The 17,426-nt window shown below is 39.7% G+C and overlaps 1 protein-coding gene across 1 annotated transcript in view; it reads left to right on the top strand.

Annotated features, from left to right (window-relative positions):
• The window catches only part of PPIE (peptidylprolyl isomerase E), a 619,697-nt gene extending 603,225 nt beyond the window's left edge, over window positions 1-16,472 (top strand). The window contains exon 10 of the mRNA XM_044059910.1: window positions 15,717-16,472. Coding sequence (XP_043915845.1) covers window positions 15,717-15,785 — 69 coding nt within the window. The 3' untranslated portion in view covers window positions 15,786-16,472. The remainder of the gene's footprint in view (window positions 1-15,716) is intronic.
• The last annotated feature ends 954 nt before the right edge of the window (window positions 16,473-17,426 follow it).

Below are 17,426 nucleotides of genomic sequence, written 5' to 3'. Positions count from 1 at the left end.
GAGACTGCGCTCAGCTTGCAACTAACTCTTCAGGCAAGGTTTCTACCAGGGGCACAGAACTCCTTAGCAGATGTGTTAAGCAGGCAAATCATGGATCCCCACGAGTGGAAACTGGATCTTCATGTATTTCAGAAATTGACAGTGTCATGGGGAACTCCAGACATAGATCTGTTCGCTTCTCCACTAAACCACCAGCTGCCAAAGTTTTGCACAAAGGGGTTTCATCACACAGCTTGGAAAGTGGACGCTCTTTCTTTCAGTTGGAAAAATCTTCATGTGTATGCCTTTCCACCTCTGCCTCTTCTCCCAAAGGTGCTCCTAAAGATCAGACAAGACAAGCCAAGGATGATTTTAATAGCTCCAGATTGGCCTCGGCAACACTGGTACCCACTTCTAAGGAGTCTGGTAAGGAAGCCTCCATGGCCTTTACCTTTGATTCCACACCTGTTATCTCAGAGGGACGGTCACCTGCTCAATGTCAAGCTTCAATCTCTTCATCTAACAGCCTGGCATATTCTGTTTTGAAACACAGCAGGTCTCAACTTCCTCAACAAGTTTTAAATGTGATTATGGAAGCCAGAAGACCTAGTACAAGGGAAGTGTACGCAGAAAAATGGAAGAGATTTTTATTTTGGAGTGCAGCAAAGAATTTGGAGATTTCTGAGCCTAATTTGAGTGTGGCTCTTCAATATCTTACTGAGTTATTGGACAAAGGTTTGTCCTTCTCTTCCATTAAAATTCATGCTGCAGCAATTTCAGCTCACTATGATTGTGACCCACCATTGTTTTCACATCCTTTGTTCAAGCAGTTTCTTAGAGGGGCAAAGAATATAAGACCCCCACGTAGAGCTCCTACTCCTGCTTGGGATCTCAATTTTGTGTTGGAAAAACTTACTCTACAACCTTTTGAGCCTGCGGCTACTGCTGAGTTAAAATACTTGTCATGGAAGACTGCTTTTTTGTTGGCCATTACTTCTGCAAGAAGGGTTTCTGAGTTGCAGGCCCTTATGGCAGTGGAGCCCTTTTTGATTTTCCATAAGGATAGAGTATCATTACGTACTAATCCTTCCTTTATGCCTAAGGTGGTTTCTAGTGTGGCTTTAAACCAAACTATTCATTTGCCTACTTTCTATGCAGATCCCCAAAACAAGGGAGAAAAGATTTTGCACACTTTAGATGTACATAGGCAGTTACGTTATTATTTAAGCAGGACTAAGGATTTCAGGCAGTCTCAGCAGTTGTTTGTTTCTTTTGCCTTGACTTCTCAGGGCAAGCCTGTGTCTAAGCAAACTATTTCTAAGTGGATTGGGCTTTGCATTTCATTTTGTTATTCTCATCATGGCAAGGAGATTCCAGCTGGGATTAGGCCTCATTCCACAAGGGCTACTGCCACTTCAACAGCATTTCTCAGGGGGGTGGCAACTAAGGATATTTTGGAGGCAGCTACTTGGAGTTCAGTGCATACTTTCTCTAAGCATTACCACCTTCCTCTCTACTCTAAATCTAGGGCTGGTTTTGCCACAGCTATTTTGCAAGGCATGTTGACGGCTCCTGCTTCCTTATGATTTGCCAGCCTCCCTTACCTCTGCTTTGGGATTCTACCCAATGGTTAGGACTGCAGCAATGTGGAATGACGAACATAGTACAGTTTTGTACCTACCATAAATGTAGATGTTCGAGGATCCACATTGCTGCAGTCCAATTTACCCTCCCTCCTTCCCCTCTGTGTTTAGGGGTTGTGGTGTGGGTTAGGCTATATTCTTGTGCATTTGTATATATTGTATATATGTTTGGTGCAGGGTTTTTGTTGGTGTTTTGGTTTGGGCCTTGTCTTTTTAGGGCCTTCTGACATCTGGGGCAAGAAAAGACTGAGGATATGACGTCGGTCATGCGCATTAGTACCCTGACGTCCTGACGTCAGTCTAATGCGCCTTGACCGACGTCAGCCATATACTTTGGTATTCGGGCCGACTGGACAGCGGACTACCCAATGGTTAGGACTGCAGCAATGTGGATCCTCGAACATCTACATTTATGGTAGGTACAAAACTGTACTTTTCTGAAATATTGAACTTTGGATATGTTTGTATTTAGCTGTTGATACTGTTCATATTTGCCTAGATTATTTGGTTCTTTTTTTCTGTTTGGGCCATGCTTTATTTTTATTCTTTTAGCTTAGATTTTAGCCTTTGTGTTCTGATGCTCTAAAACCTCCTTTTGCAGAGTTTAATTTTTTTCTTGAATGGAGTAAAAAAAGTTATAAAAGATTGAGAGGACAGTGGTTGGATATATTGTTTGTACAGAGGGGTCCAATACATAAGTTCTAATTTTGTTAAAAAGAGGGTTTCTGAGGCTTCAGGGGCTGACCAGTGTTATGATCTAGTATGTACTTGAAGTGCTGTACATCAAAATTAAATTTGACTTCCAAGGCCATTATTTCTGTGTCTTACTAAATGTACAGGCACAGAAACAGAAGGCATTTTGCTGTACTCAAAGGCTGGTGTGAGCGCAACAATCTCAGCTGCCTGTGAAAGATGTGGATTGTTTGTGCTTTTCTGTTTATTAAGCTTACATAGCATCTTTTCATAAGAGTATGAACTTGGCTGAGTGTACTCCAACGGCAAAATCCTAGTATGTTATTAAAAGTGCACATTTGCCTTGTGCAGTCCAACAACTGTGGAGGAATATAGGATATTACAATTAGATTCTACTCACATAAACCAGTAACAAATGGGAAAAAAAGAAAGAAAATTGACTTTATTAGTCTATCTCTATTGTATAGAGGAGTAAAGGTCTGATTACGATCAAGAGGAGTTTGAATAGAGGCTAAAAGCACTGAAAGAATAAGCCATGGAGAAAGGGTGATGTTAGCTCCACCGTACTTAGGGAGAAGGAATGTTTGTTCTAGTTGGTCATTTGTGTGTGTGTGTGTGTCGTAGGCAGTGTACGTCCCTGCAGTGATACTCGCATCAGCCAACAGGTTTCAAGGTAAGTTAAAAGGGGGAAGAAATTGCAAACTACTAATGGCTGCCCAGATGATAGTCTCTCGCTTTTGGATGTCGCACCTTGGGAAAAGAATATGCTGATTGATTTTGGAAGAGCCGATGGTTGGCAGGGAGTAGAAAATGACTTATGGAAAAATTGACTGTTTTCTGCTTCGTTTGAGTTTGGAAATTGGAGAAAGTAGTGAGATAAGCTGGTAGGATTCCATAGCCTAAGATGGTCCTTTCACAGCTCAAGGGAGAAGACTGTAGCAGGTTTCCATAGCTTAGGGAAGGTTCTGGACTAATGAAGATGTAAATGATGTGTTGAAGGGATTCTAAGATGAAGGTGTCACATCACATTTTGAAAAAGTGTAGCACAACTACTACTAAAACCATCACTGAGAATTGACCTCAGTCATCTGTTAATCCCACTCAGGGTCACTCCACTGCATTTGAATGTGGGAGTGAGTTTATTCAAGTTTTGGTCTTTTACGTCTATGACAGGACTGCAGGTTATCAATGTGTTTCTGTGCACTGCAGCCAAAGAAGTGTGCAAATATTTTAAGAGCAATGACAGGGATAATGTGCTGATAATTACATGACAGTTTGTTTTTAGGCAACACTGACTAACCAGCTAGATTATGTTCTTACCAGAAGATGTTTGGGTTAATAAGAAGTCTGTTTTGTCATGATTTTAAATAAATGTTTTTGCTTTATTAATCATCTATTCAGCCATATTTCTGATACCACAGAAGGTGAGTGTAGTATTTTAAAAGAGGTCCATGCAGATTTTGTTTTACCTCAGGCTCATTTTTTATCTCGGCGTTTATCCAGTGTGTTGGTTTGGTGGTAGCAGACTGGAACTTTTTCTGCAGTTGGAGAAGTTTATTTTGGTGCTTGCTGAAGGACAGTGTGACTTCAGTTTCCCAGGTGATACATGCATGCCCAGTCAGTTGAGTTGAAGTCTGATAGCAGTGCTCTTAATTTTGTTTGCAAGATCAATATATGACTTTAGTGAAGCAAGTGAAGAAGATGCAGTGGTCTCTGCACTTGATTTTATTTTACATTTGAAACAATTTATTTTAAATGCATACTTTTTGTGTTTCTGGCTGTTACATTTTTTTGCTTTCTATCAGTGTTAGTGGCTTTGTGACTGGGGTGGGGAATGAACTGTCATTGGGAATTTCAACTCTGTCATCAGTAGGACTAAGACTGTCAGCTACTTAGTTCCGTGCATAAAACCTGCTCAAGCTACTAAAATTCTCTTCCCATTTTCCATAATCCCTACCATGGAAGACCCATCTCCTTCGCTAGGTCTCTTTAGCCACTTGGTAAAGTCAGATTGCCAGAAGATGGCCCCCAGCTACTTTTCTGGTAAATTACTGCTGTTTTTTTTGCTCCATCATGGTCAGAGCTTTCTTTTGTAAAATTCCATTGCTCATTTGTAGCTGTTTGGCTATTTCTTTTATGTCAGGTTTGGTAGGCTTCCCTCTCCCTTTTGAGTACTGGTGGCATTTTAGTGATTTGCTCTCTTTAAGTGTTTGCTTTTGATGACTGTCGCTAGTTTTTATTTTTATTATTTTTTTCTTTTTTCTTTTGGTTGCTGGTTGAATCTTGTGCTGTTTGCATAGCTGTTTTTGGTTTGGTTTCCAGCATGGACCAAGGTAAGCAATGCCATTCTTTTACAAACTGCCCCTCTGGTGAGAAAATTGCACTTCAGGATAAGTACTCTATACATACCTCTCAACCTGAAAATATCAAAAATCTGAAGAAGGCCCATGAAAAACAGGTACAAATCTGTTCACTGATTAACATAAAATTTGCATGCATAATTACATAACCCCTCCCACCCTGATGGAATTGTGGGATACCAACTTTCAAATGCAAACTGAAGAATAGACAACCAAAATATGGCACCAGAGTCCCCCTGCAGCCATTCCATTGTCCCATTACCTGGCTTATTTTGCTCCATTTGCCATAAATACTAATGTTTGCATACTGCTTTACTTCTACAATGATTATGTGGATTTTATTTTTACATTTTATAGCACAATGCGCAAACACTAATAGACATCTGCTAAACAAAGCAATACTGTCTCACAATGAAAATAGACTTGACATTAAAACTTCTCTGCCATTGAAACTCACATTCATTGAAACAGCATTGAAACCCACACCACATCCAAAGAAAATGCATCTGGCCATGGGTGGATAAAGATTACCTTTGGGCTGTTTTTGAATCATTGGCCCCTTGCACATAAAACAAGAAACATTCATATGTTTTTTGATATACCGTCCTGACTTTATTAAATTATATTCCTTGTATAATACAGCACACTTGTTAGACAGAGCGCATTTTAAATTTATTGTTTGAACATTTTTCCAATAGGCAATGAAACAAAATGCATGAACCAATAATGACAAAACTGCCCAATCCAGAACATTTCCATCATAAAAGTCTACTTCCACACCAACACGATATATATATATATATATATATATATATATATATATTTATATTTATAATGACAGTAGTGCTAGAGCGTCTTCTGCGTGGAGAAATGCGTGAATGGGCGTACCTTCATTGAAGGTTGTGCGTCAGGGCTGGTAACTCGGCACGTAAAAATCAACTACCAATCATTAGCAAACCGGAGTTCCGCTGTGGTGACCACTAACCGGGAAAAGCCGAAAGACACAACAACAAATGACAGTAGTGTAAGCCATAGGCATCTTGAACAGCTTCTCACACTTATTTTCAATTTCAGGTTTTTTGTATTTTGGCGGGGGACGACGACAAAAGGTCAAAACCAAGGGCACATTTTAAACATTGTTTGTATAATTTTGGAATATTGCTAGAATAAAATGTTGTGTTACCACCATGCATTTCACTGCCAAGTCTTGAACCCCGGACCCTGTGTACTACAGTCAGAGCAACATGCCACTATGCCAACTCAGCAGTTTCCTGAAAGATAGCATGACTGAAACTTAAATTACTATCATTTAGTGATTTCAGTTCTCACCATAGCTCTCAACGTCTTAGCACAAAAAATATGGGCAAAGCCAATAATGGGGGAATACAGCCCCAAAATAGGGACAGATTTGAAATACTGATCTTATAAACTTAGAAAATTGCTAGAATAAAAGGTTTTGTGTTACTATTTATTTTCTGAAGAATATGAAGTCTGAAATTCAAATGCCTGTCATTATTTAGTGAATTCAATCATTCAGTGATTTGCCACAAAAATCCTGAAAACCACAGATTTTATGAGGAACAGATCAAAAATATGAGGCATAAATTCACAAGTGGTGGTGGCTAGGGACTTTAGGTTCTTTTTATCTTGTGTTCAGAAATCCAAAACGAATTGACCACAAGCCCAAAAAGATGAAATATATCAGTATTTAATATGAAGTGCTTTTCATCACCAAAAGTACAGTAATGTCATCAGATACCATCCAGGTTACAAATTTTTTTTTAAAACCTTGTTCAATAGTCACATGATAATAGTAACCAATCAACCAACAAAAAATGTATGCCTTACTCTATCACGGAGTTTACGAACACATATATGCCTTGGATATAAATAAACTTGGTAATGCAGTGGCTAAACACTCCCATGTAACTGGGGGGCATAGCTTTAAGTTTAAAGCTATTGACGAGATACAAACTGATATTAGAGGGGGACATAAGGGACTGCTTTTAGAGGAACATGAATTGATTCTGCAACCCAGGCTTGAATGAAGCATGCAATATTTCTTGTCTTCTCAAGCTGAAAAGTTTGAATAGATGAAATTATTATAATAATAATATATGTGTAAGCCTTCACTGGGTACTATTTATTATTTCTATTTTTTATTTTCTAATAAACTATTTGGTTTTAGTTTAAATTGATTTCACAAATTTTTACGTATCCATAACATTTGTTACTATTGTAACGGCATTATTTTGCTTTGTTCAGTTGATACATAGAGTTTATTTACTTTAAAAAAAAACAACAACACTTTTCTTGTGTTGTCACTTTAATTCTATTGATGATGCATACATTTTTTGTTGGTTGATTGGTTATTATTATCATGTGACTATTGAACAATGTTTAGAAAGAATTTTGTAACCTGAATGGTATCTGATGAAGTTACTGTATTTTTGGCTTCGTATTAAATACTTATATATTTCATCTTTTTGGGCTTGTGGTCTATTTGTTTTGGATTTCTGTTTTTTTTGTTCTTCACCAGTTTGTTTTAGTGTGTCTTTTTATCTTGTACCCAAGGTACAGGGTTTGAGCCTGACTACTACTCCAGCACCAGGTGTATTAAATTGGTATGCTGCAAGCTACTAATATGCAAGCACCTGTAGTAGACCTGTTCTGCATTTATAGATATTGTGCATAACAGCATGTTGTGCCTAATAGTGCTATCTGTAAGCTATGTTGCTTCTGCATTCAATTTTTTTTTTGTTCAGTTGCAACATAAATTTTATCTTATATGCATAAATCTGTTGCATTCAGAGCTGGATATTTTTAAAGATCAAAAATAACGAAATACTTTAATATGAGTAAGCTTTTGGCTTCTTAAATAATCAAGAATATGTTGTTTGTTTGTTTGTACTCATTTTAAAGTATTGTATGTTGCTTCCTATTATCATAAATTGCAAAAAAAAAAAAAAAAAAAAAAAAAAAAAAAAAAAAAAACAATGTCACAGCTGCACTTGTTAAAATCTGTTGTCCATTCCCCACTGGCATTAACACGAGCTGTAGGCCATACTTGTTCTTTTCAACTCAGATCTGTGCCACTTGGTTGTTCAATTAAAACATATATTTTAAGCTAGGTGCGTATGTAATCTCTGTGTTCAGATTTCATAATCTAAAAGATCTGACTAATACATGCATAAATACTGTATTGTGGTCAGATTTTTCCTTCGCTCATGTATCATTTTAAGCCTCAGTGTACTTGAAAAATATTAGTGATTTCCTCCCTACAGAATTTCGGATCTATATTAACTCAGCAAATGCTTAAAAAAGCGAAAGCTGATTTATCGACCCCATGTAAGCAAAAGCTTACAATCCCGAACACTTAGAACAGCGAAAAAAAAAAACAACTTTAAAACCTTATGTAAAGTGTGGGGGGGGGGTGGTCGCCGCCCAAACCCCCCACAGCCCCCCTACTCAAATATTCCAACTCCGAGAATGCACTATAGTAACAAAAACGGCAAAGTAACCGAGGCGGCCAAGCGATTACTTTCCCAGGGAAAGAAATCCCTTAAATGCCGTTTCGCTATTTTGCCGTTTCGTGCTTTCAAGTTATATCAAGACACATTCGAAAGAATGCGTCTTCGATCATATAATAGGAACCCAGAATTTCTTGCATTTTTAACTCAGATATATAAATCAACACTGTCTGCTTTCTGGTGAGTCAGTGCCTATATTTTATGCAACACAACAAACAAGCTGTGGGAATTGACTCAACATGATAAAGCAGAGCCAGCAAACAGCACAATATAATCTTACTACCCAGCACCAACTTAGACAGCTTATGGAAAAAAAAAAATTAATAAAATGACAGAATGAAATGGAAGGAACTTAACACAGCATTTTGCACATTATTCATATTCAGACAAATGCTAGATTTTGTGTGAGTTTGTTGTGATAAAAGTGCACTGCCCGAAATACAGCACAATATAGCATTTCCTTTCATGGATTATATTATGATAAGACAGGAAAGATGGGTCTACTGACAGTATCTTTTCTTCTATTGGGTTGCAGTGTCTAATGCACAGGATTTGTAAAGTCAGTAGAAAGCTCTAAGTGTGTCTTACAAATGCTGGGCAACATACCCAATATTTTACAGCATAGGAATGACTCTTATTCTGAGTAATTGATTTTCTAAGCAATAACTGGGGATATGGTAAATGTGACCTGCTGCTCAGTTAATTGCAAATGCCTGCCCCACACAAATAAGCTTTGCACTACCCAGGTTCTTATCCACTTTGCTCCCAGCCCAAATCTTTCCAATGCTAGTTTATTAACAGTAACTGAAATTTGTTCTAGATTATTTTGCGTGCACACACACACACACACACACACACACACACTGCTCAAGCCATCCGCAAGTGCAGCCAGAATAAATAAAACATTCCTACATCTTGAGTGCAGCCAGAATAATCAAACCATCCCGCTCGCAAGTGCAGCCAGAATAACTAAAACATTCCTACTTCTATTCTGTTCACCCTGCTTACAGCTCTGTAGTACATAGGACTTCCCGCTCACAAGTGCAGCCAGAAGATTTTTAAACAATGTTTCCTTCTCACTCACAGGTCCAGAGGAAAATGTTTCCTTCCCACTCGCAGATCCATTTAAACAGCCAGCCGGAACTGCGTACACGCATCCACTCAAGTGAATAGTGAGCCAGCAGGAGATGTGTGCACGTGAACCCTTGAGCTCAATTCTGACAGGCTGGTAGCCCCGATGGAGCTGACGTCATCACGCACGTGATGACGTCAGCTCAAAAAGCGAAGAAAAAAAAACCCGGGAAAATTTCAGAAATGAAGGGGAGCCACTCTGGAATCGTGGCACCCCATTATTTGGACCCCAAAACTCAGTAAAAACTGAGTAGTTTGGTACAGTTGAGAGGGTATGACTCTGTATGCTTAAAGAGTTTTGGTGTGCAACATTTTGCAGAGGAGTTCAGTATTTGTATAAACATCACTTGGAGTTAAGAGAAGCTCAGGACTACCCCTGCTTGTGATCCAAGAGTTTTCTCCATCTTCTTCCAGGTCCTCTCCTCCTAAATGGAAAGCACCTTCTGACAGCGATTTACATATTTCTGCTAAAAGGACTAACCTAGTTAAGCCTGAATTAAAGAGTCTAGTGATGCTGTAGATAAGGACGTCTGTATCATTACAACATTAAGTGCTGCTAGCTGCTCCAGTGCCATAGAAGGCTAAAGCCCTGACTTCAGCCTAACTGACCTGGGATTGATTAGCAGCCTGGATGACTAACAGAGCAGCATGGTAGGGGGGATTGCTCATCTGGCTGAGGATAGTTGTCTGGGCATTCCCATCAGAGATCTCTGGGGGAGGCTGGAGACACTGACATAGAGGGCATAGCTGAAAGAGGGGAATAGGGTGGAGACAAGGCAGAGCTGCTGTGGAGGCGGGACAAAATGGTGCACTTCCTCATTACATGAGTGCTCCTTGGGCATAACCAGACAAACTTATAGAGGGAGGGTGGAAACAGGTAGGCCCAAAAGACTGATACAATCCCTGTGGAAAGTGACGGTGAGACCCCCACATCTCCATATGCCCTTAGGCGTCTTGACCAACCCCATCTTATATTGGGTAGACCAGGGGAGTTGAGAAGAAGCTGGCAGACCCAACAGTGGATGTGACCACAGGAGTAGAAGGCCGTAGGAAAAAAGAGCTGCAAAAAAGGAAATAGATAGTGCTGCCACAAAGGATCCTAGTCATGGTGTAGCCATTTCAGTTTCTTCTGCTATGCATTTGTCCAGTATAGCTTCAGTAAAGAAGCTTCCCTCTGTCTCCCTTTCTCCTGGTAGCATTGACTCTGTGGCTTCAAAACCAGAGTGCCAAACACTGTGTCTGGTAAATACTGTAAGTCATTGCCAGTTCAACTTGACTGAAGGAAAAGGGGCAGGCATCTTTTCAGATGCAGTAGTTTTTCGTCTCAAGTGTTATCACCTACTTTAATTGGGAGATATAGGGCACCTTCCTTCCCAGAGTTCTCTGACCGACCCAGATGTTAGCAGATCTTTTGATATTGGGGGCCTTGACCTCGACCTCTTTGAAGTTGGCCCCCACATTGAGATCAGAGTTCAGTGTCTTGAGGTCAGCCTTGGTCTGTTGGTATTAGGGCTGTATTGTAGATCTGGTGGTCAGGGTTAACATCAGTTGCTCTCAGCTCCTTGACCTCTATGGCCCCAATCTCAGTGCCAGAGTTATGGCAGGTGCTGGTGCCCATTATGCTGGCTCCATTGCCTGAGTTGTGGGTCTTGGTGCCTGCAATGCAGATATCCATGCTTAAGCCCCTCTCTGAAGCAGTGCAGACCATCATCTGTTTCTTCTTCCTTGGCACCTCCCCCTTCAGGGTGAAGGGACTGTAGGACCTTCCCATGGTGTCAGTTACAACCCTGTCATGCAGCCATCCATCCTGGATTCAAATAATGATCAAAAGGGTGATTCTCCCCTCATGTCTTCTGATAACCCCAGATTTGAGGAAATTTTAGAACTCATGAAGGTTAAGTATAAGTGGTGCGAGAAACCCCCCCCTCAGAATCTGAGTGCATCTTGTCAGAGCCCTTACAATCACCCATATTTTTCTGTTGGGTTGTTCCCCTCGTGAATGAGCTTGTTAAGAACACTGTAAGAAAGTCATATATGGTGGCTTCTATCCCAAGGTGCCATGATAAGATTATTCATCTACACAAGGACTGGTCACAGAATCTGGTAGTGGACAGTATTCTGGTTTTGGCTACCTTTAAGAAGCATGCTGAGCCCCAGTCCAAGGCTCCCCCCTCCCATCATGGAGTCACTGACCTTGAATAGATTTGGGAATCTGGTGTTTTTATCCACCACCTTTACTTTGTGGGCATTGTAACTGCATCATATACACAAAAAGGTTCCAGATTGATTTACTAGACTAGATGGCAAAGACTGTGGAGGACTTGCCAGATTTGGACACTAAATCCCAACTTTTGACATTATATCTGAGCAAGTTAGGCCAGAAAACATGTTTGTGTTGTGTGAATCATGATTCTGCAGCTGTGTTTTGCAGGTTTAGATGAGAAAGCACAGATCTGCTTTGTAAGTTAATAAATAGATGGATAGTATGGAACATTGCTTATCTAAGAGAAGAGTTAGAAATATGAGACTATCTGCCATTGTATTTAACATTGCTTTTATTACAACTGCTGTAATTAGAGTATTGTTTGCATAAGAGAAAATTGCGGAGTGTTACAGCATGAAATCATGGGAAACGTTTAGAGTTTTGAGAACCTTCTGAAATGTAACAGTCTGAGTTGTCATTAGATGTTGATTGCATGTTGTTGATGTAAGCTTAAGAATAAAAATTGTGAGTGGAAAGAATATTCCAGAAGGTACCACCTAAGCTGAGTGTCCTTGTTTCGTGTATATAAATTAGTCTTCATAGTCTACCATGTTAGATTTGCTTCAGTTTCCTTTGCTGTGATTCACTCAAGCTGCTAATTTTATTCTTGAAGACAAAACCCATTGCCACAACATGATATGTCTCAGTGAATTTACTTTGAGATGGACAGTGCTATGGTTATTTACACCACTACTTGGTTCAGGCCCATTCATTTGTTCTATTGGTGGGGAATCCCAGGATCCACCAGGGCACAAGCCATTTGGCGTGACATTTATATAGGCAGACAGTGAAATTATTTGCACTTTTGCTGTCTTTCCAACAAAGATGGCATTTGTATTGACCTAACCCCACCTCCCTAGGTGAGCAGACAAGCTGTCCACATCACCACAAAGGCTCACACTGCTTTCTCATATGAGTGCATGCTCCTGCAATCCAGCTATGAATGCTACAAGCATCACTTGTGGCTTGGGGAGCCAAACACATGCTCCAAATGCACATGCTTCTCAACCCCTCCTCCAAGGGGATTGTTGCAGTATATTGCAGTCTCCATCCCACCATTCCTTACAGGATGGACAGTGCTATTAAGCACCTAAGCTGATAATCAAATTCTAGTTGTATGGGCCATAGCGAAGGCTTTAGCCTGCTATGCCACTGACACTGGCTAGCCATTTCAGAGGTTTATCTTTAGATTCTGTCCTACTGTTGGAGTTGAAATTTCTAACGTCAGATACAACAGTTGCTTACTGGCTGTAATGCTAAATGTGTATTGGCAGTGTCATCGTTTGTCACTGAACCCCCCGCCACCATCTTCCAGTGGATCCACTGGATGTTGTCTTATTGGAGCCTAGTTCTGGTATAATTTGGTTCTTCATGGTTGTTGCAAGAATTGTTTGCAACTGCTTTTGCCGGGGGTTAGGTGGACAGTTTGGCTGTTATGCCCTATTGCCCTGACTGCAGTCTAGTCTGTTGCAAATTGAAGAATAGCTGCTTCTCATGCTTGCTTGGTCTGATCTGAACATGCATAGTCACCCTAGCCCTCAAGGCCCACAAGATTCCTTTCTGAGGTTACTTCCATGTCTGCAGCCATGGAGTTGGACCTTCTGAAAATGTGATCCCCAGTACTCTCCCCATTTTTGCTTTTTCTACTCTGATAGTTTGCTACTTGTGATTCAACCCAATTTGTAGAATCCATCATGGAATATTCTTCCTCTAACTGATGATTTCATACAATTTTGGTGACTTTGTGAAGAGGATCCACCCAACTGAGTCAGATATACATTTCTTCCATTCAGTCTGAGGCTGGGTGTTCCCTCCAGCCAGCCAGCATTGCTCACTGGATTGCTTCATAAGATAGGCAAGTGTATTATTGTATATCTTAATTAGTAATGGCGTGCCAAGTCTTCATTGCTGTTCTTGATTTGCAGAATGTTTCCTGCTAATAGTAAGGATGTAAAGTGGCAATCAGTGGGGATGGATGTGCTTATGTAGTCATTCTGTGACATTGTGGCAAACAGTTTCACTGATGCATGTCCATCCATGAGCTTGGAGACTACTCAAAAAAATATCAAATGTTGATCATTGGACCTATCAAGGAGGGCCCAATTTGTAGTTTAACTGTTATGAAATTAATGTATTTTTTGTGTGGTGAGTACTTGCATAATTTAAAATGTCCAAGATTGGAAATTAATTGTATAGAAGATAAGAACTGGGAGGGACAGCCCAGACATAACTGTGGTAAATTGATAGCAGGAGGTTGTGGCTCCGACAAAAGTAATTGCTTTATTATTCACTTGAGAGAAAACGGGGAAGTATTTGGAAGTGTGTAGTGAGTGAAGTAGTTTGACTGGCATTGTCTTCTTGAAGGAAATGCTGTGAAGAAAGAGAGTAAGCTGCAGACTGATAAAGCATTGGGTCTAGTCAGACACACAGACAGTCTCTTTGATTCATGAAAGTGGTAGCTGAGATCTTAGTGAAGGCCTTTGATGGCTGTCATTAACAGGGCACTAGAAACAAGGGAAGTACTTGGAGACTGCGAGATAATTCTGGTGATACAAGTGCATAGAGGAGGTTACCACAAAAATCTGGATCAGTGACTCAAATTTTAGTCATGAGGAAACTAGTGGAAAACTGCTAAAAAAGCTCATTGTGTTGGATTCCTGAAGGGCCAGTGGGACTGTTAGGCCCTAGGCAGTATGTTTCAGCTGAGATCCAGTCTTGCAGTTCCAGCTGCCCAGTAATGTGTATGGGTCAGAGCGCAGGCAGAAAAGGAAATTCTGTTAGATGCATTCTGCCCTGGCTTTAAGCAAATTTTTTGATTCTATCTTACACAAAACGCTGATTGGCAAGTGTTGAGGCTTGAGGAATGGTCAGAATTGTGAGATGGCTGAGACATAAAGCACATTTTGAAGGAGGGTGCAATATTATCTGCAAAGCAGGCCACATGTATACTGTTGTAGGTGGAGCTGTCACTATTGAACATCTTTTTTATTTGAGATATCCATGTGTGCTAATCACCAGCAGTTTTATGCAGTAATGTGATCCTTTTTCCAGATGACATGAAGTTGGGGTGTTACTAACAGATGCTAGGATTGAACAACACGCAGGCTTGGCATGCTATGAGAGTGTTTAGGAATTTTACACCATAGGTATAATGCCAGAGTGTGCATTATAATGAATTTTGGCAGGAGGAACTCAAAGCTGGACTCTTTTGAAGGATCAGTTGGGGAAAGAGAAGAGCTAGACCACACCGTGTTGTTCAGCAGGAGCATAATAGTTAGGGCAAGGGCTTAAGCTGATACAATGAGGTATGAATTCAAAGGGGATTATTCTTCCACTGTAGAGAATACTAGTGTGGTGTACTGTAGAACGCTGTATTTACTTGTGGAGAATGTACCTAAGGAAATATTAGAATAATTGAATGGGTTTCTCAGATGAGCAGCTATGATGATTCAGTACTGAAAGATGGCAAAGATAGACTAATGGTCCTGAAATGAATAGTTATAGTCTGAAGGAGAGAAGGGACAATAGAAATTATATTGGTGTACCGAATTATTGAATAATGAAAGTTTGGCCAGCAAACCAGTGAGTGCTGTGAAGCAGAATAATATTAACTGCAAGTATGAGACCTGAATGCTTTTCTTCACCAGGAGGGTTATTGATTTGTTGCACATTCTGTGGTAGTGGAGTTCAGTTGTGGATGAACAGTAAACAGTGGGTTGGATGGGTGGAACACCAGCTGGGGTCAAGAGTGGACAGCTGAACTGCATTGAGGCTGTGGATATACAGTTACTGACTCAGTAAGACAGCACAACTACTGACCGAACTGAAATCTGTGTGTCATTAAAAGCGACCCCACAAGCTATTTTGGTGTTACCACCTCAGAGCTGTTTATGTATAGTTAGAGGAGGGTGTTCCTGCTGCATAGGTAGGTAGGAGTGGGTCTTCACCTCTTAGATTTTGATAACTGAAGAATTCAGTAATGAAGATTCAGTGAATCACTCTTCAGTCTTCCTTTAGACCAGATATGGTGAGTTCCTTAATATGTAGGACAGTGTGATGTTTTAGTAAACTTGGTTGCATGTATGACCGTTTACTTAATAAAGTTTGTCTTTTACAGGCTCAAGGAACAAAGGATGGGAAACCCAAACAAAAAGTGATAATTTCAGATTGTGGAGAGTATGTCTGACCGTCAAGAAGAAATATAGGATAGTGACCTTGAAGATCCATGAGACACAAGTAAACTTGTGTGAATAGCGGGTGGCTCAAATTTTAGTAAAATAGAAGCAACCTGTGGCACAAGGATAAATGAGGACACCCTTCTTTTTGTGGACCATTTTGGGGAAGTTTACACCTTGCTCTTCATATACAGAGAGAATTGTATGGTCATCCTACAGTGTGCTAACATAACACTTTCCATCATGGATGGAGTAAAGTTCACATTTTGTATGAAATATATGGAGATGTTACACCTGGACTACTTTTTTTCATGTGTGTTGCAACCATTCTGCTTTGTAAAATAAAATGTGGCAAAACTGTAACCTAACACTGTTTGATAAGTTATGCTTTTCTGCTGAGCTCAGTAATGTTCACCAACTTGTTTCAGCAAAGTAGAAGAGAAACGATAAAAGCAGCAACTGTGCATGTGTGCAGGTCGTGTTATGAGCAGTTTTCTTCACCAAAGTTCAGTTTGACTGTGAGCTTAACATGATTATGTTTTCAAGGTCTACTTGCATGAAGGCAGTTGTATTTTCATCTGCCCTTTTTGCATATTCTTTTTTATGTAATATAACTGTAGATAGTACTGCCAAAATGCTGTATATTTGAGAAAACATGACATTTGTTAATAAAATATAAAAAATGTATGTAAAATTTTGCTCATTTTGTTGTTTGTGTTCCTAACTGCATTACTGACTGTTTTTATAGGGAGTTTTTCAGTACTTTTGTTTTAAAATGGAGAAAACTTATATTGGGAATTTTACCCACTTGCAGAGCAATTCTTCATACTCACTCAGTCTGTGGGTAATCATAGGTTGAAACATTTTCTTCTTCATATTGATCAGCTGTCCTTTATGTTGCAAAAATGTTCACATTTTTGCCTGGAAGTAAGTGATTTTTCTGCTTTTCCCCATTTGCAGCAAGGAAAATTACTCATTTCACGTCCATTTCACTCACAAAAGACTGTTGTCTTGCTCAATTTTAAAGTTTTTAAAAAGTATTTGTTAAAATGAAACAAGGACATTTTAAGCCTTTTTGGACAACTTATATTCACTTCAAAGATATGTATGAATGAAACTCCACTTCCAAACACAGTGAGTATGACATATCTCCTTTTTTAAGTCATCTGAATTTTAAATTTCTTACTGCTGCTCACTTTTGTTTCTTTCAGAGAAGATATTTTGTTTACCCAGAAGTGGAGTTTGAATTACAATGGAATGGAATATTGACATCTGCCAATATAGAAGGTGCCAATACTTCTGAGTGTTATAGTGGTCGCAGTGCAGTTAAGTTGCAGCTACGGTTGCACTCTGCTCAGCATCTGATATGAGTAACTGTAACGTACAGTGGAAGGACATTAGTTATTTCCAGTCCATTGTTAATAATGAAGTTATTTATACTCTTAAGTGATGATGATTGTAGAGTCTGCAAAGTATGCATGATATTTAAACACACAGTGTGTAAGCATAGCATTTGTACTATAGTATATATAGGTTATCTCAAGTGTACTGTGCCCACCAATGTGTAAATGATATACATTTATAGCCCTTCTTCAAAACATATTTGGTGCTTCCGTTTTGCAACTTAATGTTGTAAGAATCTGTTATGTTGA

This window comes from Protopterus annectens, chromosome 1.part2, assembly GCF_019279795.1.
Source record: "Protopterus annectens isolate FY-2018-M chromosome 1.part2, PAN1.0, whole genome shotgun sequence".
Lineage (NCBI taxonomy): Eukaryota > Metazoa > Chordata > Ceratodontiformes > Protopteridae > Protopterus > Protopterus annectens.
The sequence above is the reverse complement of the archived record's forward strand: the minus strand, read 5'-3'. Positions and strand labels throughout refer to the sequence as shown.